The sequence below is a fragment of the Sciurus carolinensis genome, chromosome 3 (genome assembly GCF_902686445.1).
Source record: "Sciurus carolinensis chromosome 3, mSciCar1.2, whole genome shotgun sequence".
Classification (NCBI taxonomy): Eukaryota; Metazoa; Chordata; class Mammalia; order Rodentia; family Sciuridae; genus Sciurus; species Sciurus carolinensis.
In genome coordinates, this window is record NC_062215.1 from 7,111,867 (window position 1) to 7,139,316 (window position 27,450).

At 57.0% G+C, this 27,450-nt stretch overlaps 1 protein-coding gene and 1 long non-coding RNA gene across 5 annotated transcripts in view; one reads left to right on the plus strand and one right to left on the minus strand.

Moving 5' to 3' along the window:
- Positions 1 to 6,317: 6,317 nt before the first annotated feature.
- LOC124980506 (uncharacterized) lies at positions 6,318 to 11,199 on the minus strand. The gene is made up of 3 exons (XR_007107821.1): positions 11,117 to 11,199; positions 8,435 to 8,528; positions 6,318 to 6,556 (listed from the first exon to the last, which is right to left on the minus strand). It is a non-coding gene; the product is annotated as an uncharacterized LOC124980506 (long non-coding RNA).
- Sdk2 (sidekick cell adhesion molecule 2) overlaps positions 9,418 to 27,450 on the plus strand; it is a 244,285-nt gene continuing 226,252 nt past the window's right edge. For all 4 annotated transcript variants that reach the window (XM_047546114.1, XM_047546116.1, XM_047546115.1 and 1 more), the window contains exon 1: positions 9,418 to 10,626. In XM_047546114.1, the coding sequence (XP_047402070.1) occupies positions 10,563 to 10,626 (64 nt within the window). In that variant the 5' untranslated portion in view covers positions 9,418 to 10,562. The remainder of the gene's footprint in view (positions 10,627 to 27,450) is intronic.

The window sequence follows — 27,450 nt, forward strand, 5'->3', positions numbered from 1 at the left end:
AATAAAATGGTTTAGATGGCAAGGATGACCCTCAGCTCTGGCAGAAGCATTAGGAAAAGTGGAAATGCTATTTATTGGGCAGGGGACTCATGGGTGGGCACGGATGGCGTGGGCAGAAGGGCAGAGGGAAAGCTCAGCTTCAGCACCCTCTCTGCTCCTCTGGTTCCTCAGAGGGTCATGAAGAGGTGCCCGCCTGCCCCCGCCAACCCCCTCCACCTCTCCATCTCCTCCCGTACCATCACATGCTTGCAGCACGTCCCAGGAGGAGGAGACCCTGGCTGCAAGTCAAGGAGCAAAGCGGCCACTCACTGTCCAGAAGGGCCACAAACTGTCTGTGGGCAGCCAGGGGGTCAATCTTATGGGAGGAGCATGTTCTGCCCACAAGATCCTCCACACTCGACTTGACCCTGGGCGGCCATCTCTGAAGTGTTCTCACATTGCACGTGGGAAAGGAGAGTGGGGACTTGTCCAGGCACGAAGGCAATCGCAGCGATGGACCCTGCCAAGCTGGAATGGATCCTGGAGAGCACAGAAGAATACAGCCTGTGCTGGGCCCTGCAACCCTTCGGGTAAGTCAGAGAGAAAGTCCCTTCTGGGCTGATGTAGCCACCCAGCACATGGCTTCGACAGAGCCTGGAAATTTTGTGAAAATGTGGGGAAAGTGTTCCTCTCCAGGGCAGTGAAGCCTCTTGTCCAGCTGTCCTTGGGCAGCAGAAGTCACCATAGTGATCTTTCATGGTGGCCCAAGACTTAGTCCTTACAATGAATAGCTTTTAATCTGGTCATTGGGAAGAAAATTGCAATAATTAGATCATTGTATACCTTGGCTTCCATGTGCGTGTGTGTGCATGTGTGTTTATGTACATGTGTGTGTTCATGAAAAGAAGGGTCTGCTGCAGGAGCTGAGGGGCTTCGGTGACCAGCGTGGAACACGGTAGTCAGGAAAATCCCTCCCAAGTGCAAATTTGAACCGAGCCTCCCGGGTGAGGGGATTCCCACTCCTTCTCCAGTAGGATAAGCCCACCCCAAGGTGGCCTGAAGGTCAAGGGAAGAGAACGTTCATGATGTCACGGGGGCCAGTCACAGGCAATACTGCCGAGAGGACCCCAGCATAAGAGCTGAGAGAAGATCTTTCCAGGAAAGATTTTTAGTGCAGTGAGCCAGATGCCAGATTTCCAGGGGCTCAGGAAGGGACTGTGTAAGGAAACAGAGGTAGAGCTTGTTTTGCATGAATTCAAGAAATTTGGCAGGAAAAGCCAGCTGAGAAATGGGATGAAAGCCGCACAAGGCAAGAGGTCAAGTGAAGCTTTACCAAGGGGGGAAATACCTGCTTCTAGTTAAAGGAGTTAGGAAAAGAGTCAGTGGAAAGTACAGGCTGAATGCAGCAGAGAGGACCAAGCACACAGAGGAGCCGAACCCCTTGGGAGTGGAAGGTTCGCAGAGAACCTTAGAGAAGATCAATGTCTGATTTCCAAGCCTGGGAAGAGGCAAGGAAGGCACAGGGACAGCTGCGGTGACAATTAGGGCTCTTCTGCCACGTGGCCTCAATCCTTTCAAGCTCATACAAAGTGAGAATGAGTTAAACGGAACTTCTCAAAGTGGAATGCACCCACCTTACCCAGGGATCTTGTTAAAATCCAAACCCCGCTTTGGCAGGTTTGGGGTGAGTCCTGACAGCCTGCATTGTCAACATGGGCACCACATCCAGCTCCTGAGAGCCCTAAGGAGTGGCAGCAGAGAGCCTAGACAGAAGAGAGGCACAATCATCAAAAACCTAGTTGAAGGAGCATCGTAGAGGGCCGCTCCCCCAGAGTGGCAGGATGGGCGAGGCCAAAACCAAAACACAACCTGGTGACATTTCAGAAACATATGCATTCTGAAATTGGAGATGAGACCTTCTCTCCAGAGATAACCAACAGGTTGTCTGCAGAGCTAGAAGAATAAAACTAGCACGTTAGGTTTCACCAATGCAGAGGCCTCCAGGGTCTACAGGATTTTATATACCCAGCCAGACTATCGCTCCAGTGGGAAGATACTTGGACATATAGAGCAACTTTTTGAACCAGAATCTCATGGATTCTGTTTCTCACACTATCTTTCGTGGCAGGAGGACAGTCCAAGGTTCAGGAGGACAGTCTGAGGTTCAGGAGAAGCGAGAGCATAGACATAGTGTAGATAGGCAGGTCTGATTTCCCGACTTGTAGCTAAAAGACAAGAGTTGAATGCTCTAGAGGGAAAAATGAGGCAGTCATTTAGGCATGGGGGAGTGGCTCATGCCATCGGTAAAGGTGAAGCCAGCAGCAGAGACTTGGAACAAAAAGAAATAGAGGCGGGATGGTGGTTCCTCAGCCTGGAGAGCCACACCTCCTGTGCTATGACAGGGAGCAGAAGTCACCCGGTTCTTTGGCAGCATCTTTAGGGGAAATTCAGGGTGTGGTCAAGATAGGGAGGTGAAAGCAAGAGGCGAGGAATGGGGTTCCACAGAAGGTGGCAGAGACAGAGGGAGAGAGCTTGACGGGCGTGTGGGTGGCATGGAGGTTCTGAAGATTTAGGTCCCTCAGGCTAGGGTAGCCTTGGATGGCAGGGGTGAGGGCAAGCAGGGCAAGGAAACACGTGTCCAGGGAACCTTTCATCTGGCTCGGTTTGTAGGAATCACGAGCATTTCGTCTTACTCAGGGCAGACTGTAGAGGTAAAAGGAAAAGAGAGGAGGCCCAGCCTCAGTGTCCCCAGTCCTTGGGTTCGTCAGAGCACTAGACCATGGGCGGAACTGGCCTTGGGCAGACCCAGGCAGGGCAGATCTAAGCCCAGATCTAAGCTCATTCATACAGGGTCTGAGCAGGAAAGAGAGACTCCAAGAGGCCACTGGCCTACAGCAGCCAGGGCAAAGGAGAGGGAGAGGCTGGGGCATCAAAGCAGAGAAGGGCCAAGCTCAGAGGGGTCTGTGGGACCCAAGAGTGTGTCTGGAGCTGGAGCCTGCAGGGCCCTGGGCCAGGAAGGAGGTTGGAGACAACCAGCTTGGTGCTTCTGGACCTGAGACAGAGCAGATTTGCTCTCTGCCCCACTTTTTTATATCTTACAGATTCCTGCTGGGTGACAGTGTTAGCCAGATAAAAGTCAGATGCATGGGAGCCAGGGTGACCTCACAGCACTGAGCTGATGCCCTGACAGCTTCAGGCAAGCCTGGCAGGAGCAGCTGATGCTTCTACCTGCAGGACAAAGTGAGCGCAGCCCCGCAGGTGTGTACTTGCCAAATCCAAAGGCCTAAGGATGCCTGGATGACTCACCTTCATTTGCTTCTAAACCCAGAATTAGCAGACTTCTTTGGTAAAGGGCCCTACAGTTAATATTTAAAATCTGTGGGCCATGAGCTCTTTGTCAAAACTTCTCAACTTTGCTCTCATAGTGGGAAAGCACCGACAAAAGTAACAACATAACATGCAAGCGAATTAGTGTGGGTGTGTTTCAATAAAACTTGATAAGAATTGCCAGCTGGACAGATTTGGCCCACATGGTATGGTTCACCAACCCCTGCTCTTCTTCCATTGTCTTGAGAAGTAATTGCAGAATGGTTTGAAAACTCCAAGTTATCATTAAGGAATACATTTTAATAATAATGGCCACTATTACCGAGTGTTTATTAGAGACCAGACTCTGTGTATTGTCTCATTTAATCTTCACGACATTGGAAGGCAGGGATTTTTATCAGTCTGTCCTATATCTGATGAAATGAAAACAGATCTCTCTGGCACGACATTCCTGCTCTTGTCCGCCTTTTAAAAAATACCTCCATCTTATCCCAAGCACTGGTGAACGCCGTTGTTAGAATGGAAACAGAATGATATTTTATATGCATTGATTTTTTTTTCACAAATTCTGTAGCGTAAAGCTTTAGAAAGAGTCCTTTTCAGAAGCCAAGTAAGATGGCTTACCTCATTCAGAGGAAAATGAGAAATGTGCATATTGTGCATAATTAATGAGAAAGAGCCACGTGCCTAAGACTCATGCTGCCTCCCGACTTGCTGGGCTTGCGAAGCCTCACTTCTTAGGAACTGAATGAATGCATGTGGATGTAGAGTCAAACATCGGGTTAATTTTTAGGGATTAATGAGTGTTTGCTATAAATCCAAGTAGCAGTAAACACACATCTGAGGTGTAAATAGCTTAATTTGAAAGGTCAGCGTAAGCAGACGCAGTCATGAAATCAAAAGGCGGTCCACACTTGATGTGTATCTTCTTGCTGTTTTGATCACTTTGAACAGGTATCAGGCACAGAGCCAAACAGGCAAAAACCCCTGCCTTCAAGGGGCTTGCCATCCAGCAAGGGAAGACAGGCACTAAGTAACAAAAACCAAAGTCTGTGGTACAGTGCACTGGAGGGTGGAGAAACTGCTAGAAGGGAAATGGCAGGAAAGCACACATGTGTGTGAGAGTGAGCACACACACATACACACGTGTGCTGGTAGGCCACCAGCTGGCATGCAGCGGCATGGCTGTGGAGGGACTGGGCAGCGGCTGGCCGTGGGTCGGCTCCTCTGCCTTCCAGAGACCACATCTTCCCACGAGGGTGATTGCTTTTCCAGGTGACTGGCAGGGAGGCCTCACTGGTCGGTGCCCATCAAACACAGATGCAGGGAAGATGAGGGAGTGAAGCACGTGGGCACCGGAGGCAGGGCATTTCATGCGAGAGATCAGCCGGAGCAGAGTGCGGGGGCAGGCCTGCCTGTGGTGTGACTATGGAAGGGCAAGGAGGTCAGCTCAGCTCACCTAGAACAGGCTCCATCAAAGGCACTGGCCCTTTGAGGCGTGAGAACTTGACTCCACTGACCCTGAAGGGCAGATCCACCAGCTTCCTCTTGTACTAAGCAGATGAAATAAGCCTTGTTCAAGTTAGAGTTCTTTACTCTGTGATTCCGAATGGCCCTAAATGATTCTAAATTCTTGTCCAATTCAAAGATCAATGTCCCAGCCTCCCAGAGGCAGACTTCTCTGTGGTGCTTATGTATTTTATGGTAGACACATTAAAGGTGTCTGCAAATAAAATGACTCCGGCTTTTGTTTCTGAAACTACCACAAAGTGTACATTCTGCCCCAACCAACTTCCTCCTTCCTGGGCTTTTCAGGGGCATGTGTATAGTGCCCTCTCCTGTCCAGCAACAGCACGGCGCTTTAGACAGCTGGGCACAACCCGCCAGCAGGCTGTGCCTGTGACTCAGAATGGCTGAAACAGACTCAGGTACAGGACAATCCTGTAACTTCCTGCACCCCCTGCCCCAGCCTACCTACAGACAGTGTTCTATTGTTTTAAAAGCTTGTGTCCCAAGGTCTCTTAACCTCTGTTCTCTCCCGCTGGCATCTGGCTCCCCACCAGCTCCCTGCTGAGCATCTCTGAAGCAGTGCTGGTGGTTTGGAGCCCTCCTGGGTCCTTTCTGCCTTTCCTGGAGAATGGGTGGGCACAGCAGGAAAGAGCACAGGAGTCCGAACCCCAGTCCGTTAGGATACGCGCCTGATCAGATCCCAGGGCTTGGAGGCCAGGAACTGGACACGCGGTGATTTGGATCTTAGCACAGAGAAGTTAATGGTGCTGGCCGCCCCTAGCCCAGCCCAGCAGTGGACGGGCACCCTGCTCCTAGGCCCACTTTCCTAAGGGATCGAAAGTACATTTTAATGAAGAGTTGCACGTGGGGAGTGAAGCCTGGATTAAAAATGGCACCGAATTCGTCAACTGAAGCTCTTCGTGTGAAGGTATTAGAAGGCGGGGGCTTTGGGAGGGGTGGCTTGGTGTCTTCATGAGAAGAGGAAGAGACCCGATGGAGCTCCTTCTGTCTCCCCAAGAGAGCCCCCGCCAGGAGCCAGATTGCCGAACTGCCCAGTCTCCAGAACCGTGAGAAATACATGCCTGGAGCTATAGCCCCCATCTATGGGGTTTCATCAGGGCAGCCCAAGCTAGCTGGGGGCCCAGGCCTCCCTCTTCCCATTCCCCCACTTTGGCTGTGTCTTCAGGACACAACAAATTGAGAAAAGAGTGCCACTGTGTTTGCTGGAAGCCCATGTGACAAGGCAAGGCGTCTCTATGTTTCTTTCAGGTAGAGGGGCTCTGCTGAAAGCCCCTTCCCTGGGGGCCTGTGTCCAGTCCAGCCCACAGAGCCCCTGGGTGCAGCAGGAGAGAGCAGGCACAAGAAGCCAGAGCAGCAGTGTCGGGAGGGACACAGGTGAGTCAGTACCTTTGCTCCAGAGCCCCAGGACTAACGGCCACTTGGGCCTCCCGCCTCCTTCTGAATGCCGTCCTGTCCTGAGCTTCTGCTCACTGTTTCCGGCTTCTCGTCTCCGTCAAAACATCCCTGGGAGTGACATCTTGATTGAAGGTGGCACAGAGCAACTTGGGAGCAGGGCACAGGGGAGAGGGCCTGGGGGCCTGGTGTGGGGCAGTGGAAGCTCGCCTGTGTCTCTGGGGGATCATGGCCGCCTGGCTGGTCCTCCTTGGTCCACCCATTCCCGGCTGGTGGAGAACACAGTCTGATCCTGCAATGGAACGCTCTGTCCTAGCTCCTGTTACATCTGCCATTGAAAACAGAAACAGATACATTGTAACCACGCTGAACTGCGCCTGTGCTGGGTTGACATGGGGGCAGAGCCCCACCGTGATGCCCCAGGATGGCGGAGTAGGGAGCATCTTGGCCTCTGTGACAGTGAGCATGCCCCGGTGCCCGTCCTGGGCTGTCTTCTGGCGGCTTGGCTGGGAACAGGGGGTAATGCACCTCCCCCTCTCAAGGCTCTCTGACAAAGGCCTGTAGTGACACCCGCTCACTGACCACGTGTGGTTTAATGGGAAAGGAAAGCGGTCCTGTTTGGGGTTCCCTGGAGGTTTTCCAAAGAGGAGCGAAGCGTTTTACACACACCCCTGGAGAAGGGAGAGGGGCGCGGGCGGAGAGAAGGGGAGAAGGCCTTCCTTCTCTTTGGAAAGGCATCCCGTAGCTCTCTGCCTCTGCCCACTCCCTCTCCAGTTTTCGGACTCAAATGTAGAGAGAGAAGAGTCTTCCACAGGGGTCAGTCCAGGGGATGGCAGATCTAAATGAGCAACCCCCATCCTGGCCCTGAGCATTCGGGGAGAGTTAGATGCAGGAGTCCAGTCGGAAGGAGTAGGGTGACCACAGGAGGCAGAGGAGACACAGTCCCTCCTGATGGGGCCCCCGTTGTAACTGTGCTGCCTGCGACCTTCTAATTATGCCGCTGGTGGCAGGAATGAGGTCATGGCGTCTGCAAATGACTTTCCCAGGGACAAGGCCCTCTCGAAGTGCAGGTCTCCTGCACAGTCTCCTCCTGGGCCAACAAAATTCTGATAAGAAGCAAAATCCCTTCCTGTGTGTAAAGGCGGTGGCCCCCAGGAGCACAAATCCGCCTCTTCAGCCCAGATGGATGGAGACAGATTTGCTGTAAGATCTGCTGGAGGGCGACCTCCTCCTCTTTAACATGCAGGCATGCCTGTGCCTGCCAACAAAGACAGGGACCCTTCTCCCCACCCCACCCCCGGGTCCTACGTGGCCCCCTACCCTGGCCTTAGGAGATAAGGCTCCCAGAAGATTCATAGGGCCACACAACGTTGTGCAAGAGGCCAGTTCCCAGGAAGGGAACGAATACTATTCCAGGCCTCAGGAGCACCCAGCTCAGACTCCTGGCTTCTGCCAGGTCCAGGGACTGGACAGCAGCAGGGAAGAATTCACGGAGGTTCCAGACATCTGTCTACAGGAACTCCCAGGCTCTGCAAGCAGAAATGCAGCCTCTCTGCCGTCCCTTTGCTGGCTGAGCAGAGGTTCCTGGCAAATCTGGCTCTCAGGCCCCCTCTGTGAGTGAGCTGTGCAACAGCACCCTAAAGACCAGCGGCTGCTGATGGGCTGGAAGGGCCTGAGCTCCCAGCCGAGGCCCTCAGACCATGGCAGGGTGTGTGAGGTCACATCCTGACATCAGGAAGCAGGTGTGAGTAGTGCGGCCACCTAGAAGATGAGAGCTGGTCACATCCAGGCTGCCTGCCTCCAAAGCCCTTCTGTCTAGGAATTAGCCAGCCAGAAGGGCTTTGGCGGGGCATGGAGCACAGGCGTCCAGGGAAAAGTTCTACAGTGTTTTTAAATTAGGTGATTGAAAGGCGAAGGCAGGTGGCCAGCTTTTCATCCATTTTCAGAAAATGCCTACAGCTCTTCTTCCGAGGCAGGTGAAACGAGAACGTGTGTAATGAAATATTTGTGATGTCTGTGTCCGTTTGGCAGCTATCAGAAGGGGTATCCTGGGGACGGAGGGGAGTGGGCATCTCCAAAAGTTAGTGAGGCAGGGGCCCAAATTTCAAGGACTGAAAGAGAAGGCAGGGGAAAGTACAGGTGGGGGCAGAATAGGCAGGACCAGGAGGAAAGAAGAAAAAGCAGCAGGCAAAGTGGAAGGTCTCACCAGTTCTTTGTTTTCCAGCAGAAATACCATGCTCACTGGTGGACTTCACTGAACCCAGCAGGCACAGGGCCAGGGACCATAGTCTTCTAGGGGCCTGTGAAAATGTTTTAATTTCTTTTAAAATCAGAAAAAAAATGCATTTTTAAGTGGAAAAAATGTCTTAATATGTAAAATCTGTCACTATGCCAGCACAGTCACAAATTATTATTTTTAATATTTTTTAATGGAGGAAAGGGTCCAGGGAAGTAAAGGCGACTGGAACCCAGGGAAGCTTAGCTGGGTCCTGATGAGCCTGGGCTGGGCTTCTCGCTCTAGGGGTCCGGTTCTCTGAGCTCCCCTGGACCACAAAAGAGGACATGTCCGGGCTCTCGCCTTTGTGACTGCCTTGTTAATGTCCCGTTCTCCCACCCTTTACAAGTAGGAGCTCAGCAGAAAGAAGAAACAAAGATTTCACGCGCCTTGGCACCAACTTCAGTCTGGGCCCTCAGTGAGTCCCAGGCCTCCCTTTTGTCTCGCTCTCCGCCCTGAGAGGTTCCAGACTTTTGAGAGAGACCTGGGAAGGGAGAACTGGAATCAGCCGGCTGACCGAACCCCTCTCCCCAGACCCCTCTTCCTTCGCCCCTGCCACTCCAAGTCCGGGAAAGGTGTTGGAGGTTCCCTGAGACGGGGCTGGAAGGCGAATGCGGCGGAAGAGCTAGGGCTCGGTGCGCCCCTCTCCTCGCTAGGCTGCACGGTTGGCACTGCTGCCCTCCGGCGGGTCCCGGAGACGCTGGGCGCCCGCGGCCGCGCACACGGCTCGTGTTTCCGCGGGGCTCGCTCCCGGGCCTGGCTCGGGGCCGCCGCCGCCGCCGCCCCCTCCCGGCGCGCAGGCTGCTCTCCAGTCGCGGCCACGGGGTAGCGCTCGGCCCCCCTCTCCGCGTCTCCGCCTCCGCCTCCGCCGCGCTCGTCCCCGGCTCACGCTGCCCCCGCAGCTCCGGCTCGGCGCAGGCAGGAGCGGTTCTTAGGACGCCGAGCCCGGCAAGCGGAAGGCGGCGGGCTCGGCGAGCGGCGGCGGCGACCGAGGTGGGCGGCGGCGCGGCCAAGGAAGGCGCAGGGGCGGCCGCAGCTCCTCCCGCCGGGGCGGTCGGCAAGCTCCGGGCTTCCGAGGGGGCCCCGAGCCCCCGGGGCCGGGGCTGCTCTCCGGGCTCTCGGTGCGTCTCGCCGAGAGCTCTGGCCAGGGCGCGGCGGAGGGCAGAGCCTCGGGTCTCCATTCTCGCGCCGGCAGGAGGCTCCGCGCCGGAGCGCCGGCTTCAGCTCGGGTCGCCTAGACCAGCAACCGCCCCCGCCGGCCCGCAACTGGCGTGGACATGGGCGCGCGGGGCTGTGCCCCGGGCCGCAGCACCCTCAAAGTTTGCTAGCCCCCGGGCGCGGAACCGAGGGACACCCGGTCCCGAAGCCCCCGGAGAGGACCCAGAATCTCCGGACTCGGCGCGAGGGCGGTGGAGCCGAAAAGGGTGGCTCGGCCCCGCCAGATACCGCCCGCAAAGTTAGAGAAGAAAACTTCAGCTCCAGGGAGATTCGGACCGTTATGCTAACCGCGCCCCCCGACACTGACGCCCCTGAACCAGCCTCAGCACCCGCGTCTGCCGCCGCGCTCGCCTCAGAACGGGCCCCGGGGACCGGGCGCCAGCAACCACGGTGACTGCGTGGGCCCGGAGAGCCCTACCAGGGGCGGGGAGGGGCGGGGGGCGGGCAACGTGGCCACCGGAGGAAGTTTCCTGAAGTTGTCCGCCGATTCCGGAGCTCGGCCGGCGACCCGGCCGGATCGCGGAGGCCGCCTTGGCTGGGAGAAGAAGTCGGAGTTGGGGTGCTAAGGGAGGCAGGCGCCCGGAGACCCAGAGGGCGGCCCTGCCTCTTTCTCTTTGCTTGCCCCTCTCCTTCCGGGCGCGCCGCCGGCATCAGACTCGGACAGCAGAGGAGGAAGGACTGGGGTCGCCAGCGCGGGTCCTCCCAGGCACAGTACGCCTGGGACCCAGAGCCGCGTAGACAGTCTCCCGGGACCAAGCCGCGGGGCACCGGACCCCACGAGGATTATAGAGCAGGACGGAGGGGAAGGAGACCCCGGAGGACCCCCTCCGGGCCGGCCACCATGTGGAGGCTGCTGATCTGGACTCTGCTGGCTCTGTATCGGATCCCGGAGGCCGGAGCCCAAGGTACTGGGGACCATCCCCACATGGGGCTGGGAGGGGGCGGACGGGGGTGGCCAGCGGGACAGCGGGCTCAGCCTAGACAGAGCCCTCTCTTGGGAGTTTCAGGACTGCCCCTCCCCGAGTTTGGGGGCTTTCTGTCGGGTGGAGCATTCTCTGTAAGACTTGTGGCTTCTGAATGGGGAAGGTGGGGTCGCCCGGGAAGGCTGAGAAAACCCTAAGGTGAGGTGGGAGGGACGCTCCCTTGTCCCCCGCCGGCTGCGGGAGGGGCGCGCCATTCCGTGCCGGCTCTACGGCGGCTCCACTGAGCTCGGAGGCCGGGCTCCGGGTTCCCGCTCGGCGTCCGCGGGAAAGGGCAAGGCCCTGCTGGGCAGGCACTGCCGCCCTGGGGAGAGGGAGTGGGGCGGGCCGGCGGGCGCGGGGAAGGAGCGGGGGTAGGATGCTGGGCGCCGGCTTGGTCGCCCCTGGAGGGCAGTTGCCCTGCTTGGCCACGTACCGGAGCCCGCGCCTCGCCGCCTGGTCGGCCGCTGGGACCCGGGTGCTCCTCGGCAGGAGCTCGGGGCCGCGGGTACAGTCGCGGACCCACCCGGGGGTGGTGCACAGGGAGGGGCTGGGGCCTCCTTCCCACCCACCTCCAGACACGCCCAGCATCCCGCCCCTGCCTCCAGCCGCCTCTGGTCGCTTGATTGTCTAGCAGCCTGTGCTTTGACCTGTGGCTGCCTGGAGCTGCCTGGTGGTGTAGAGCTGGCGGACTGTGGGGTGGGAGTGTTAGAAAGGATGAGGTGTGATCCGCCCTGTTCCTCTCTTGAGAGCGATGTCCAGACGTCCCCTCAGTTCCCCGGCGGATCCTGGCGGGGATCGGCGGCTGCACCCTCGCTTCCTTTCTTTGGGGTTCGCGGATCTGCACAGTGGTGCCCGCGGTGTCCGAGCGGCGCCTGCTGGGGGCGAAGGGAGATGAGCCTGAACCAGGGCTCCTCTGGGCCTTGCCTCTTCCAGGCTCAGAAGGGGACCGGACCCACCAGGGGCGCCGGACTGCAGGGCAGGGGCGGGCTGCAACCCTGACAGAGTCCAGAGCCTGCGGGAAAGAAGGTACCCCTGTGCACCCAGAGTCGGGCAATCTCCAGAGCCAGGATCAAAGATGAAAATGATCGGTTCTTGCTCACAGGGTTGAGGGGATGATTTTACGAGGTAATTTAGGTAAAAGCACTTAGAAATTTTGTAACGAGCTCTATAAATGTAAAGGTAATAAAAGTTATTATTTTTATGATCGTCATAAAAATTTCTAGCAGGCGAGGACCTCAGAGGTCATCATATTCTAGTAGCCATTTAACAGATGGGGAAACTGAGGTCCTGTGGCCGTAAGTGATTTTCCGGAGACCATTTAGTGATCTGGGGTCAGAGTCAGGGCTGGGACCCATGGGTTCTGGGACCTTTCCTGGCACTAGGACAGGGCCCCTTTAGGCAGGGTGGTGGGAAGGTGATGCTGGCAGAACAGGGCTGTAGTCTACCCAGGGGTACCTCATGGGTAGGTTGAAGATGCCCGTGGGATTACTAGCCAGAAGACAGGGAGGCCTCTGAGGGGGTCAGTCTCTGTCTGGATCCTTCTAGTTTCATGACTGAATATCCGCCAGCAACCATGTGACTTCCCTGGGCAACTGGCTCTCCAGTTCTTGTCCCATCCAGGACCAGGCCCTTCTGGAGTTCCCCAGGGCACCTGGTGGCTCTTCCTTCTGGGTCTTCATGTCCCTCCTGCCTCCACACCTGCCCCATCCACCCAAGGCCAGGGTATCCACCTGTCTCGCTGAAGTTAAGGCCAGGCCGCCTCCTGGCCCTGCGCTTCCTTCGGGAGGGGCTGCGCCCGTCAGAGCAGTGCAGGTCTCTGATTGATCCACTCCCTCTCCTGCTGCTCCTGTTCGCTGCCTTTTTGTGTGTCAGGCTGCCCAGGGCCCCTGCTGCTCCGTTTGTGCTCTCTGGCTCCAAGAGCGTGTGTCTGCCAGCATTGGTCCCCTCCTTCCATTTGTCTTCCAAGCAGCAAACCCTGCAGAGGATTGTGGGAACAGGGAACACAGTCTCTCCACCCCAGCTTGGGGGACCATGCTGGGTTTGCATGTTGGAGAGGTGGGGTCAGGATGCAGGTACCTTTCTTATCTACTTTGGGGTCAGCAAGTGAGTTTCTTCGAGTCTGAGACCATGCCATGGTTGCTTTGCTGGTAATTGAAGGTACTTGCACTGTCTGGTCACTTCTGAGCACAGGAGCCCACACCCCCTGGAGACAAACCTCACACCGGCCACATCACTGGGATTTTTATCCAGACCTTGCTTAGTTTTAAGGATCTTTTTTCCAGGTGCTGGGACTGAGCTCCATCACCTGGGTGTACTGGAAGCCACCATTTGACCATGTCCCGGCAATCTAACGTCCCAGGATTCAAACTCGTTTCCCACATGAAGTTCAGTGACACTGTAGAAAGAAAACTGGCTTTGGCAGCAGAAAGAATGGACTCTCGTGATCTGGTGTTGCTGCTTAACTGCACTGAGGTTTCAGGAAGTCTCAGCCACTCAGAACCTCGGTTTCCTCATCCGTACATTGGGAATAGTAGCTCCCCCCTTGCAGATTCAAATACCCTGGCAGGTGTACCCCATATAGAAGTGCTTCATACTTGGCAATTGCTCTTGGCATTTTTGGCATTTTAATGGTTCTAACACTACGTCAGACCACTGAAGAGTGGTCCCCTGACCTTGAATTCCTTTCTCTTACCCAGGAGCTTTCTTTAACTTCTTTCCACGAGTATCTTTGTGTGTCTCTGTCTGAGTGGCCCTTAAGCTCTTAGCTCTCTGGGAGCTGATGACCGTGCAGATTCGTGTGCTCCTCACAGACACTGCGATTGAAAAGGTCTGGGTGAGCCTGGCTGACTGCCTCCTGTCAAGCACAGGGAGCTTCCTGCGCTTGCAATCTTGCTTTCTGCTGGAGGTCTTCCTGGCCATCCCGGAGGCTGGGAGGAGGGTAGCAGGCACCTAACCAGCTGGTCCAGAAGATTCTCTCAAGAGAAGCATGCCTGGGGGAGAACACGAGGGTAGTGGTGCCGAGTGAGCCAGGCAGTGGGGAAACCCTGGAAGAGGCCTGGATCCAGCTCTGGAGGCTCCTGCCTGTAACTCCAGCTCTGGAGGCTCCTGGAGGGGTCCAAAGGGAGAAAGTTTAGTGCTGGGAGCTCATCACAATAAGTGCCAAACAGCACGCGAGGGAGCAGGATGAAAGTTTAATTACATGGTGTGGCTAAGCTGTAATTATTAATTACTGACAGCAAAAAATAACTTATTGATCAGGGCCTCTTGCTAATTACCAGGAGGCTGAGTGTCGTGCCTGCCTGGGGCTCAGCCATCTAAAGCCTCACACCAGAGCAGGGTGGGAGGTGTCTGCTCCCCATTCCCTTCTCCCATGCACCTTCTGCCTTGCCCTGGGTGCCCCCTAGGCTTCAGCTGGGGAGTCTGGAACATTCTTAGGGTGGGTAGATGAGTGATACAGTTTGCTGCTTCCACCGGCTGCAGGTGATACCCCTGCCTAGGACAAAGGGCTCAGACCCCACCCAGAGGCGGATCATGTGGGCAGCCCACACCTGCCTCAGGAACCCTCCCTTTCATGCATTAGTTCTGCAAATATTTATCGACTGCCTCTCCCTGTGTCCTCTACTGGAAGGCCAGAGTAGGGGCCAGGAACCTCGTTCCATCAGGGAAGGGAGGCTGGGAAGGAGGCCAAATACTTTACAGCAGACCTCTGTTTAAACAGTGCCCCAATGGTGGATTTTAAGATGATGTGTTAAACTGCAGATTGGTATGCATTTGACCTTGCGCCCTAGGACGTGGCTGGGCTGTAAGCTAAAGATAAGGGAGTGTGGGCTTGCTCTCTGTCCTAAGGACTAGTGGAATCATGGCATTGAACTTGAGTGACACAAAATCATCTAGAACTGTTCTCTGACCACAAACCCTGGACAACTAGCCGTCTGTCTGCTTGCACACCCTTGGTGACAGAGGACGCACTACTTCATACAAGCTGGTTGTTAGATGGTTCTTCTTCATGTTGATGAAAGAATTGGCCTCCTAGTGGCCCATTGGACGGTCTGGAGGCCTCCTCCCCTCTCCGCCTGGGCTCCTTGCCCCTGTGGGCACGGGGAGACGGTAAGGATTGACGCTAGGTGTTACCCTGCTGCCTGCAGGATTTCCACCCAGCTCCCCCTGGAGCACATTGCTGAAGGCTGCCTGGGGCCTGGAGCTGCCTAAATCGGTGGGAATTAGTCATCGTAATTTGGGGCCTTGGGATGCCAATAGCAACAAATGGGCCAGCAGCAACTGCCGGCAGCAGCCCACTGCCTGTAATGGAAAGGAAAACAGTCTGGCTGCTGAGACGCCCCCATGCTTCCCGCCTCCCAGCGCCTGCTGTCCACATGCTGGGCAGGAGGCAGTCCAGGGAGCCATGCTGGGCGATGGACTGTCCAGGGCAGCCCGGGATCTTAGGGGAAAGGGAGAGGGGACAGCTGAGGAGCTGTCTGATCCCAAGCCCTGGGCCAGGAGTCCCGGCCAACAAGCCCTCCCGAACCTGGGAGCCTCCTCCAGGCCCTTCTGATGTGGGAGGTGCCCATAAAGCCATGGTTCCCAGCCCCATCTGCCCCTTTGAGACCTGCCTCTGCTGCTGGGCGATGGCAACTTGAGCCTCAGTTTCCTCATCTGTAAAATGAGTAAATTAAGAACTAAAAATTCCCATATTTACCTCCAGGTTGTTTGGGTGATTACATGCAATTATTCAAATTCATTTTAATAAATGTTATGTTTATTAAATAATAAGCATTAAATATGCCATTAAATAATGCATGTAATATGCTGGTCACATGGCTCCCAGGATGTCAGAATCGACCACTCTGTTCTCCTGGAGCCCCCTACGTGCTCTGGCCTCCTACCTGACCCTTGAACTTCCTGCTGCTCCCAGAGGTCCGCAAAGCCCACTCCTTGTTTCCTTCGGGCCCCTGCTGTTGTGTCCCTCCTCTGACTCCGTGCGCCCCACACCTGCGTCTCTGAGCGTGCTCCCCTTTCCCAGCAGTGCCGTCTGCGGAGCGCTGGGCCCCCACTGATTGCTTTCCACTTGGTCAGTCTCAGGAGGGCAGGGCCTTGTGCATTCCCAGTACAGTGTCCGCAGCCTCCAGGGCAGTGCCTGGCACAGACGGGAGCACAACACCTATGAATGAACGAAGGATCCGCTGGGTGAGTGAAGGAACGTGCACTTTGGTGAGGCACACACCCGCTTGGCCCTTGGCCCTGCCTACTTCTCACTTCCTGTTCAGCCTCCTCCTGTCCCACCCTCCCCACGCCTTGTGGGAGCCCCGCCCCAGCAGTGACCTCCTGGGCTTATTCAGGATAGAGTGGTGCTGCCACTGGCCACTGAGACCGCAGCCCCCGCTCAGGCCCCGGGCTGTGGCCCACAGGTGAAGCTGCCTCTAGCGGCCCGCCAGCTGCACTCTGCCTTGACGGCCGGAGGGCTGGGGGTGAAGCCCCTCTATGCTGCGGAGGCACCATTCTAAATACGTGGGCCCTTGACCGGCGCTGCGGAGCAGGAGGGAGGAAGGCTCGGCTCCGGGTAAATGCTGCAGCCCCTGTCTCCTGGTGCAGCCCTCTAGCTGATTGGGTCCCATGGTCCCACCCCTGGCAAGGGAGCTGGGAGGTGCAGGCTTCCGGGTGCTGGAAAGGAGCTGAATCGCGTGCACTGGTCATGCCTGGCGTTCCTCTGTCACCCCAGAGAAGACACGGGGGCTCTGCATTTCATACAGGGCGTAACTACAGGGGCCGGGGCCGGTCCAAAAGCAGAGCCCCAGCCCCTGCCGTCGCTTCCTGTAGTGAAGTGGTACATGGGTAGCGATGGTCCTTGGAATCGGGGCCACTCAGTTCAAGCTTGTGACTGGTGGCCTGTTCCACTCGGGGTTGGCACTTAGCATTCTCAGCCTCTGATTCCTTGTCTGTAAACAAGGATAAAAGCCTCCAATAAGGTAATACCAGTGGAGCACTCAGGGCCAGGCTGCGTGATAAGCACTTCGTCAGTTAATTAAACTGTATTCCTGCAGTCGTGCGTCACTCAGCCCCGGGGATGCGTTCTGACAACTGCGTCACTCGATGGTTTCATTGCGCAAACATCACAGAGGGTGCTTGGGCAAACTAAGAGGGCCACCGTGTCACCGTGACGCAGTGCATGGGAATGTCCCGCACGTGGTTGCTCCATTGACCAGAACGTCGTCGGCGAGTGGCACCTGGCTCTCCCGTGTTTGCCCCTCCGCTGGTCCTGGGGTTCTCAGCTGGCATTTAGGTCCCCGATTTTCTTCCCTGCTATCCGTAGTCTACACTTCACCTGGGTCTTGTCTTACTCACAGAGCCTTCCCCAGTTGAGAGTCTCGGGTGCTCTCCGTGGCCTGGAACTCTGTGGCCTTCTCAGACGTGGCAGGTGCACAAAGTCATCACCCGCCACCGTCCTTCCTGTCAGTCGAATATGTGGGTAAACTGAGGCTCCAGCTGTGAAGGCAGGGAGCCAGGATTCGAACCCAGAGCTCTGTGGTCCTCATGCCTGTCCTCTTTCCACTACCCCAGGCCGCCCTGCTTCTCCTTGGCTTCCTTTCTCTCTCAAGGAGAGATGGCCTTTCACCACTGAGAGGCCGGACCATTTTGCCACTAGGAGACCAGGGCTGGCCCAGGGAAGGTGGGAGAGTTTGGAAATGAGCCCTGAGTCCACCCCTTCTCCTCCTGGTCCTCCCGGCTCCCGCCTCCACTCTGGTTGGGTCGCAGGGGCCTGAGTTTGGCAGGATGCCAGAGGGCTCCTCCCGCCTTTCTCCCAACCCTCCCTGGGGTCGGGATGTCACCAAGCTGTTGGAGGAGGCTCCTTCAGGCCACTTGGGACGTTTATGGCTGGCTTGCCAGTGACTGAGCTACACAGAATCCTGTAAACTGAGCAGGGTGTGGGGTGGGTGTAGGGGGACGGGGAGGAAAGGCAATTAAAGTTTGATGCCACTAGGATGCTATTAGGGACCCAGGGGGACCATGAAATTTTGATGATGTGATAATCCTGAGGGGAGGAAATGTTGCTTGCTGTAATGGGGCCCATGCAGGGCATTCGGCTCTCAAGGGTGTGCTGGAGCCAGGACCCTGGACACCTCCTCGAGGCCCCAGGGGAGGTGCGAATCAGACAGGAGGTTGCTGTGTCGGTCGTCTGGAATCTGCGTATTGCCAGGAATATGGCTGAGTTCCTAATTGCCGGGGCCATTGCAGCATTATAGGAGTTGGTGATGAATCTGGCACGGATTCTCCACCCCCCTGCTTTGAACTATGGAGCCAGTGCAGAATGTGGCTTTGGAGGGTCCAGGTGGGTCAATAGGGGCCTCTACGGAACCTGCAAATCTGGACGACTCTCTGGGTTCAAATCCTACCTGTCATTGGCTGCTTGTGTGACCTAGAACAAGTTAATTACACAGCCTGTCTGTGCCTCAGTTTCTCCATCTGTAAAACGGGGATCACAGCCCTGCTTCCGTCACTGGGTCATGACAGGGTTCAGTGCTAAGTTCTCAGGGCAGCGCTCAGAGTGTGGGAAGCTCTAAGCGAGTGTTAGTGCTATCTGTCACTATTATCCTCATTTTGGAGACTCGGAGACCAACGTCCACCTTGGGCCTATCATTTGATGGGTTGCCTCAGTTTCCCTTCACAACCTTCCGGTGGCTTCTAGACTTCTGCTACCTTCTGGGATTCATCTAGTGGGCTAAGACAGTCTGTCTCCGCTTAAAATGTCTCTGTGCGGTGGAGAACCCACACACTGAGCCGTCCTCAGCCGCCCAGGCCTCGGGGCGAATGTTTTCCCTGGGGCCTTTCAGGAGACCTCAGGTTGATCCAGGAGCTTCCAGACCTCCCATTGGCTCTGCAGCGCCCCCACGAAGGGAGTTGACCAGAAAGGATTAATACTGTGTTAATATTAGTACTGATACTGTTAGCACTCAAGTTCAGAAACAGTAACTTGCCAAGGTCACTTGACTTGTAAGAAAGGGTCAAGGCCTGCAGGGTAGCTCTTCCCAGGCCGCTGCTTCTGGCCTGGCCAGTGTCGCCACGTCCAGGAGGGGCTTGCCACGCTGCTGTGGGCCAGCAGGCCCGGGGGTTGGGAGCAGTCTCGTTTGACCACAGCCTTCTCCCCAGCTTGGGAGGTCACAGGGGCTGAGCACTGGCTGCAGCCTGGGGCAAGCCTACCCCTGGTGGCCCTTCTGTTCTATCCACAGGTCTGGATGCTGAGTCTCATCAGAGCCCCCTGCTCACATGCCTCTGGTGACCTCCTCCAGTGTAGTATTGACCCCCCACTGTCACCCTCTGCACTGTCTCTGTGCACTGCTGCTGCAGTGTGGTATTGACCCCCCACTGTCACCTTCTGCACACTGTCCCTGTGCACTGCTGCTGCAGTGTGGTATTGACCCCCCACTGTCACCCTCTGCACACTGTCCCTGTGCACTGCTGCTGCAGTGTGGTATTGACCCCCCACTGTCACCCTCTGCACACTGTCCCTGTGCACTGCTGCTGACCCTGCACCAAGCTCAGGCTGCCCTTTCCACCCGGGACGCAGAGCAGCCTTCCCTCTCCTCTTCTGGGCCCCTCGCCCCCTCCACTGACCCAGAGTCCACCTGTCCCCCACTGTCCAGCGGGAAGCCGTCCTGACCACCAGCTGAAACAGTCCCTGAGGTTCCCGGCCCTCGCGATGCCGGAGGCCTGGTGTGGCACTTTGGCCTTGCTGGTTCTGAATGATCTTGTGAGGCGTGTGTGAGACTGATTTCCTTAATTACAGACCCCTTGAGTTTAGATAATAACCCTTCATCAACAAGGATTGAGGTATTAGACAATTATTTTTCTCAATTAATGAACTTCACCCAAAGGGAGCCACGGGGTCACGTGGAAGCCAGAGAGAAGTTCATAATGCCGTGTGGGCCCCCGAGGCCTCCGAGAGTCTCAGTGGTCCTGCTGGGCCAGGCCTTGTGGCCTCTGTGACTAAAGTGTCCTCCTTAGGGAAGCAGGGGACATCAAGACAGCATTTCCAAACTCGCCCACGGGGCCTCTAATCGGAGGGTGGACACCCGCCCTGGCCACGCAGCCTCAGCCGCCTGCCGTCCATCCACATGACCTTTCCCTTTCTCATATTTTACTTTTTAAATATACGGAAATTTGCATTCTATCCCATGGTCTTCCTGAATTCTATTTTAAACCATAAAGAATATTTTAAAGCCAGGGATGAAGCTAGAAGATGTGGCCTGTCTTCTCTATGGCTTCCTGGATCCCCCCAGGGATATATGTTAAAACCTGCTTTGAAGATCTTGGCTGGACTTATTTCTTGGGTCACCCCATCTCTAAGACTCTAGGATGCTTTACATATACAGTTTAACCCTTTCTACTTAAAATGTTCAATCATGTTCTCTGTATATACCTACCTTCTGAAGCAGCTGTATGCTAAACATGGTGGACTCTGGGCCGCCATAACTGTCCACCATGACTGGTCTGTGGTGCTGCTTCCGGGAGGCAGGGGTGGGTTGAGGGCTGCCATTCCTCACAGATGCCCCTGCGGCAGGGGTGGTGGGTGTTTTCTGGGTTCTTCTTCCGCTTCAGCCGTTCAGCTCTGTTCCACTGAGGCCTGTCTCCTGGTCGTCTCTGCCTCTCCTCCCTCCTTTTGGTTTGAACCAGGTCCATGGGGCCATGTTTGGAAGAGTGGGGACCCACTGAGTGAGGGTCTGAATCACCACTCTGGGCTCTGGGCATCTATCCTGGGCATAGCACCCTCTTCATTCAGCTGCATGGAGAACCAGGAGAGCTGAGCTTCCTGGGTGTGTTGGCCAGGTCAGAAGCAGTGGCCTGGGAGGAGCTTACCCGCATTGGTTGTCTCTCTTACGAGTCAAGCGACCTTGGCGAGTTACTGAGTGTTTCTGCACCTCAGTGCTAATAATATTAATAACCTGAATCCTTCTAGCCAACTTCCTTCGTGGGTAGGGGTGAAGGGTAAATGGGATGTCTGCAGGAACTACTCACATAAATTTGAGGCTTTATGAAAGAATCCAGTAAAAAAAATTCACCTAAAGGCCTAAGAGCTGATAATCACAGAGCATGTAGGTTCTCTGTGGCATGTTTGCGTTTATCTTCAGAAGAGGCCACTCTCCAGCAAAGCAGGCCTTCTGGAAGCTTGCAGCTCTGAGCACCTAGCTCTGCCCCGATAGCAACAGCTGTGTGGTTTTTGGGTTTTGTTTTTGTACCAGGAATTGAAACCGTGGTGCTTAACCATTGAGTCTCATCCCAGCCCTTTTTATATTTTATTTAGAGACAGGGTCTTGCTGAGTTGCTTAGGGCCTCACTGAGTTGCTGAGGCTGGCTTTGAACTTGCAATCCTCCTGCCTCAGCCTCCCGAGCCCTGGGATTACAGGCCTGTGCCACCACACCAGTCTACCTGTGTGTTCCTGATCGGGCTCAGTCACTTCCTCCCCCAGAGATCCAGCCAGCTTCCCAGGCGCCCGCTGGGCTGCCGGCCTGGCCCGTTGCTGTTGTTAGCCTCTAGCTGCGTGGCCCATTGACTTGGAACCCAGAGCTTGTGCCCTGGGGCCGGGCCCAGCGCCACACCGTATTGCTCAGTCAACCCTGAAGTCTCCTCCCCACGGGAAGCGTGCTGCTCTGACTGGCTCAGCCGGGGACCCTTGACCTCCCCATTTGGAGCCCCTTCTCCCTGCCCTGGTGCGGCGTCTGCAGGCAGGGGTGGGCTGCAGGGCAGGCCATCTCAGACCAGAGCTGCTGAGGAGGGCCAAGGGGGAGTTCCTCATTAGCTCCGCTCCAAGCTCATTACCAGTCTGCGCATCACTGGGTGAGAAATGGCTGTCGTCAGGACAGTAATAAATACGCGGCTGTCAGTGTTGATGTGATTGCACTAATGAAGAGAAATCAGACACCAAGAGAGAGCCGCTCCTGGCTGCTGCTCTGGGTGACTGGAGTGCTCTGTCCACTGCCCGCCCCTCACCCAGGAAGAGGCAGGCTGGACGTGGAGAAGGAGAAGGGAGGGGTTGACATTTGACCTCTCCTCTTGAGGTCATGGCAAATGAAGAACCTAGAAGGTTCTGGAAACCATCCGGGTAAAAGGAACACGGTTGGGCCCCAGGAGGAGAGGGCGGTCTGCCGAGGGGCTCCAGGCCTCAGCCTGGGCCTTGGGCAGAGGCAAGCAGAACCCGTCCAGTGGACAGTGGTCCTTTTGAGGGCTCGACCTCCCTCGCAGGCCCCGGTTCGAGAGCGGTCCGGCGGAAGGCGTGGGGAGGAACACAGGCGCATTGTCTGTGCCACCCGGCCGCCACCTCGCCTGCCATGTTAGGCCTGATTGTGTCCACGGGAACTTGGAATGCTCGGCCCAGGGCCCGGAGCCGCCTGGACTCCAGCATCTCCCACCTCTGCAGCAGCAGGCTCAGGGCCCAGGGCCGAGTCCAGGCAAAGCCAAGGTCCAGCGCTGGCGGAGGGGAGGGGAAGTCTTCCACCCGACACAGCGCCAGGCCTTGGGGGCCCCCCGGGAAGGGCAGGAGGGCCGATGGGAGGAGTCGGCTCTGTCCTTCCACCTGGGGCCCAGGTGTCCCTGCCTGGTGAGAGAGCGAGAGGGTAGCAGGCTGCAGCACAGAATCCCCCCGGGTCTTGTTTAGAATGCAGAGCCTGGTCCACCACAGAACTTCTGAAGGGGCAGGTCCACGGTGGAACCTGGTAATTTGCATTTCTAACAACTTCCCAGGTGCTCTTGGTGCTGGTCTGGGGACCACACCTTGAGAAGTCCTGGCATAGAAGTTTGGCCCAAATAGGGGTGTTACAGTGGTGGCCGGGCTGAGCCACTGCCTCTGTGGGCTCTGGGTCCGCTTCTGCTGCAGAGGCCAACTGATTAAAATGAGAACTTGACATGTGGCCTTGTCCCAGGGAGTAGGAGGCAGATCCCACTCATTCTTCTCTTCTTTCCTAAAAAAAAAAAAAAAAAATTCTTGTTCTTAATGTCTGTGTTAAATAACTTTCCATTACTGTGACAGAATACCTGAGGTAAACGACTTAACAAAGGAAAAGGTTTACTTTGGCTCAGAATTTTGGAGATTTCAGTCCACGGGTGCTTAGCCCTGTTGCTTTGGGCTGGTGGCGGCCCAGTGTGTGATGGCAGAGCACATGACAAAGGAGGCAGGAAGTAAAGAGAGAGGGAACAGGCCAGGTTCCTCTATCCCCTTCAGTGGCCCCACCTTGTGACCCACTCTCTCCCACTAGGCTCCACCTCTTAAAGGTCCCATCACCTCCCAACAGTGCCACAGCCTGACACCCAAACCTGCAACGCACAGGCCTTTGGGGACACTGACCTGTAGCCATGTCCTTCCTTAAATAAAACAAAAGCCAGCCCAGAGGCTTCTCTCCTGCACATAGATGGGTACCAGCTGAAGCTCTGAGTGAACCTCTAAGTGAGTCGAGGGGTAACCAAAGCCAAGAGCTGCTGCTTACCTTCCGAGCCTTTTCTAAGCACTAGCTGTGTGCCAGGCACCACGCCTAAGACCCAGCGGGGATCAAGGAGGTCCCTGGCCTCAGGGTGCAACAGCCTGTGTCAGTTACAGGGAACAGTGTGAGAGGCACTCAGTGCAGGTAGGGGCCAGGGGACCTGGGAGACCAGCAGTGACCTGGGAATGCTGCCCAGAGGGAACTCCAGGGGTGTGCGGGGTGAAGCAGGGTCCCGCAGTACGGGACCTGAGGACACTGGGCTCTGTCTGAACCCCCTGGCACCAGGGAGCGTGTGCTCCTCTTGGCACTAGCTGCCAGGGTCAGCTTGTGCTTGGTCAGGCAGAGTGGCTTCCTCAAATGTGGCTTCTGCTTGGGGACCCTCATGCCATCTCATAAAGCTGTGCCCACCTCACAGGGAAGTGCTAAGCAAAAGCCCGGGGAATCACCAGACTGCACCCGTGTGACCAGCAAGTGCATTCGGGGCTCGTTGGCTTGCTTTCTCTCCTCTTCCTCTGTTCCAGGTCCTGGAGCCTCCACAGGGGCAGCATGTGAGCTGAAAGTGTAGGGGAACTGGGGACTCACTAGGGTCAGATGACAAAGGGCCTCCTCCTTTTATCGAGGAGGACATGGAAAGAAGTAAGTGAGCCAGAACCTGGATTTCACGTCCCCTTCGCAGGTTCTGTCCACTGCCGTGTTGGGCCTTCTGATTTTCTCGCTAGCTGGAAAACCAGCCTGTGGTAGGACTGAGGTTTCTCTGGTCCCTCTTTCTCGGCTCCGTTCCTCACGCAGGATCTGGCTATGGGGATGGCTGTGTCAGCAGAACTGGGAGGTGGGGGGCTGTGGAACAGCTGAGCCAGGAGCCCGGGGCCAGCGGGAGTCCAGGGCCAGGCACAGAGCTCTGCCCCCTCTGCCCGGGCAGGGGTGGGTCCAGAACCTGCCCTGGGGGTGCGCTGGGCTTGCATGTCCTCGCAAAGTTGGGAATCAGAGCGGCAGGGTGGCCGGCCTGGAGCTGGCCTGAAGCAGCCAGGAGCCTGCTGGGGTTTAGGGTTGAAGCACCCCAGGCCCCTCCTGGGCCGTCCCGACTCCCCTCTGCTACCCCAGCTCTCAGCCCCTGAGTGGGGTCCAGGGAGCCTGCCATGCACCCCGGATCCTCAGCTTTTGGAGCCACCTGCAACTCAGGACTCAGTGACGAGAGGCTGCATGGAGGGAGCCTCTGCCATTTTCACTGAAAGCCCAGTGTGGATTTGTCCTCGGATCCTCTTGACGCGGGAGGTCTGCCTTTCCCGCTGTATGGATCAGGCGACAGGCACGGAGAGCTCAAGCAGCTGCCCCGAGCTCGTGAGCCGTGGACTCAGGGGTGGACACAGCTCCGAGCTCTTCCTCTAAACTCATCGAGGATGTTTCCATGGTGACCTAGAGGTTGGCCTCGCTCTGCCCCTCAGAGGCCGATGGCCTTGCCCACGTGCCCACGCCTCGGCCTCCCCAGCTGTTCTGTGTGGGTTTGAAGCAGGAAACCTGGGGACAAGACCCGGCCAGTGTCGGCGGGTGGGGAACTGCTGTGACGATCCCAGGGCGCCTTTGGGAGGCCTGTCCTACCTGAGGCCCACAGGCTCCTGCCCCGCCTGTAGGACTCGGCCGGCCTCTGCCCGTGACCTTGTGCTCAGCCGTCCTGCCCGGCTCCAGAGCCCGGGGGCCGACACCAGCTCCCAGACCCGAACTCGCACAGAGGGAGTCCGCGCTGGGACCTGAGACGGGCGCCACCATCCTCGTTGTCATTATCAGCGCCATCTCGCGTCTCATTGACCCAAGACTATGGTGAGACGTGCCGTGAGTTCACGGGTCCCTAAGAAGGAAAAAAAATGCAATAATGGTGCCACTTAATCCACAAAAAGATGCGTTCTGACCCCAGAGATGTACAAATGGGGAAAAGGAAAAGAAAAGAGCTTCGGAGTGGGCGAGCTGCTGACCGCGCCGGCTTCCCGTGCCTCGGTGACACGGGGGCTCTGACACGGGGGCCGTGCCTGTGGGAGGTGACCGTCCTAGAAAGCAAATAGCAGACCAGCAGCATTGGTGTCCACACTGCAGTTGGCTCTTCTCACAGCCGTCCAGGACCTCGAGGATTCCCCCCCAATCCCGCCCGGCAGCCAGCGCCAGGGCCTGTCCTCGGGGCTCGGAGACGGCGCCAGGGAGGCTAAAAGGCCCGGGCACCCTGACCCTGGCCCCGTCCCCAGCACGGATCGGGCAGACCCGCCTGGGGCCAGGCCCCGCGGGACTGAGAGCCTGGTGTGCCGGCTCCCTCCCCCACCGCGCCTCTCCTGCCCGGCTGCGCACGCCTTCCTCTGGCTTCCTGATGCCCGCCCGCGCCTGTCTCCTGGCAGCTTCGGCTCCTGCACCTGGCCCGAGCAGCTGAGGGTGGGTGAGGGAGCCCGGGGAGCCCGCAGCCTGAGCTGGGGCCTCAGGCCAGGCCAGGCCTTCTGAATCGGATCCACTTGGCTTCGGCCTCCCCTTCAGCCAGGCCCAAAAGGAAGGGCTTGGCTCGGCTCAGACTCCACAGCCTGGGGATCGGCTGGCACAGCTGAGCCTCATCCGCCGGCCCTCGGGGCTCTGGTGTTGAGACAGAGGCGTCCTGGAGAGGACAAGGCCCACGGCAGCTGACCCTGACCTCCCCTCCCCAGCCTGGCCAGCTGGTTAGTCTGTCACCGCAGACCAGGGAGGACAGGGGGGCAGTTCCCAGGCCTGGGGTCTAACCCTGACCCTGGGCTGTCCCTTCTCCAGCCCTGTCAGGAGGCCCTTCCTCACTCCAAGCTCCCGAGAGTCCTTGGGGCTCTGTTTGCAGAGGGTCACCAGCCTGCCTGACAAACCAGCCCACGGAGCCCAGCCCTGGTCAGCAGCCACACCCCGGTGCCTGCTCGGAAAGGGCCCGGCCCTGGAGAGGGCCTCGCGTCCCCCTGGCAGGACCAGCGAGTGATCTGTGGATCCTGGTGTGAAATGAACACACCGGCCCCCCAGCCCCCATTAGAAACGTATTGAGAATGTCCAGGTAGCGACAGGGAGCGTTGAACGGAGGCCCCAGTGCATCTGCACAGGTCCCCTGCCCGGGAAGCCCACCCTGTCCACAGCGAGCCCTCCAGCCCACCCCTCCCCCCACACCTGGGTCCTGCTCTACAGCAAAGGGGCCCTTTCCTGCTGCCCCTCCCCTGGCCCTGCTCCCTCTCAGGGGCTGACGTGCAAACAGCCCCTCTTGTCTCTGACCCCAAAGGTGAGATGGGGATGAGGCAGAACAGTGACCAGCAAGCCTAGAAACTTCTCCAAGAAGTTCTCCAGCTTTGTCTAGGAGGCCGGGGACTGGAGGGGCAGGATGTGGAATTCAGTGCCTTGGTGCCTGCTTGTCTGATCCTGTCTGGTATGCACCGCTCTATCCACCCCTGACTCCTTACCTCATGGGAGGTGGTGTACACAACCCCACGGGCTCTGAAGCCAGCACACACCCTGCAATCACCAGGAACCACAGGTGTGGGACCTCAGCAAGATACCGAAGCTCTCCTGGCCTCAGTCACCTCATCGGCAAAGTGAGTCGGCTGCACAAGTTGTTCAGTTCAGTATGTTAGTCAGCTTCCTGTTACTATAACACATGCCTGAGATAATCAACTTATAAAGACAGAGGGTTATGTTGGCCCACAGTTGAGAGGTTTCAGTCGACCATCAGTTGGTCCTGTTTCTTCTGGGCCTACAGTGAGACAGCACATCATAGTGGGATGGGAGTGCAGAGCAAGAGACCAGGGTCCCTCACAGATGTGCCCCAGTGACCTAGAGACCTCCCACTGCACCCCATCCTTAGAGTTGCCACCACCTCCTGATAGGGCCAAGCTGGGGACCAGGTCTTTTTCTTATGGGCCTTTTGGGGACATTCTAGGTCCATTCAGAAAGTGTGAACCATCTTATATCCAGGTTCCTCCTTCCTGCTGATTGGCTGATTCTTTGAGGGAGTTCAGGAAGGTCCTGCCAGGCTGGTCCTCCTGTTGTGTGGGGTGGCCTGGAGCACCAGGCTCCTGGTAGGTGCTCCGTGGATACTTCCTGGAACAGCAGCAGCTCAGCTGCCGCCTCCAGGCCCCGAGTGCTCCTTCCTCAGGCCACACTGGCCACCAGGGCCCCAGGTGCTCCTGTCCTGTGAGCGGCTCCAGCGGTCCTCGTACCTGCAGACGCTCCACTTACAGGGTGCTGCAAATGCAGACTCTGAGCCCAGGCCCAGCCCTGGTCAGTCTGCCCTTTAGATCCTCAGGGGACAAGAAGCCTGGAGCTCAC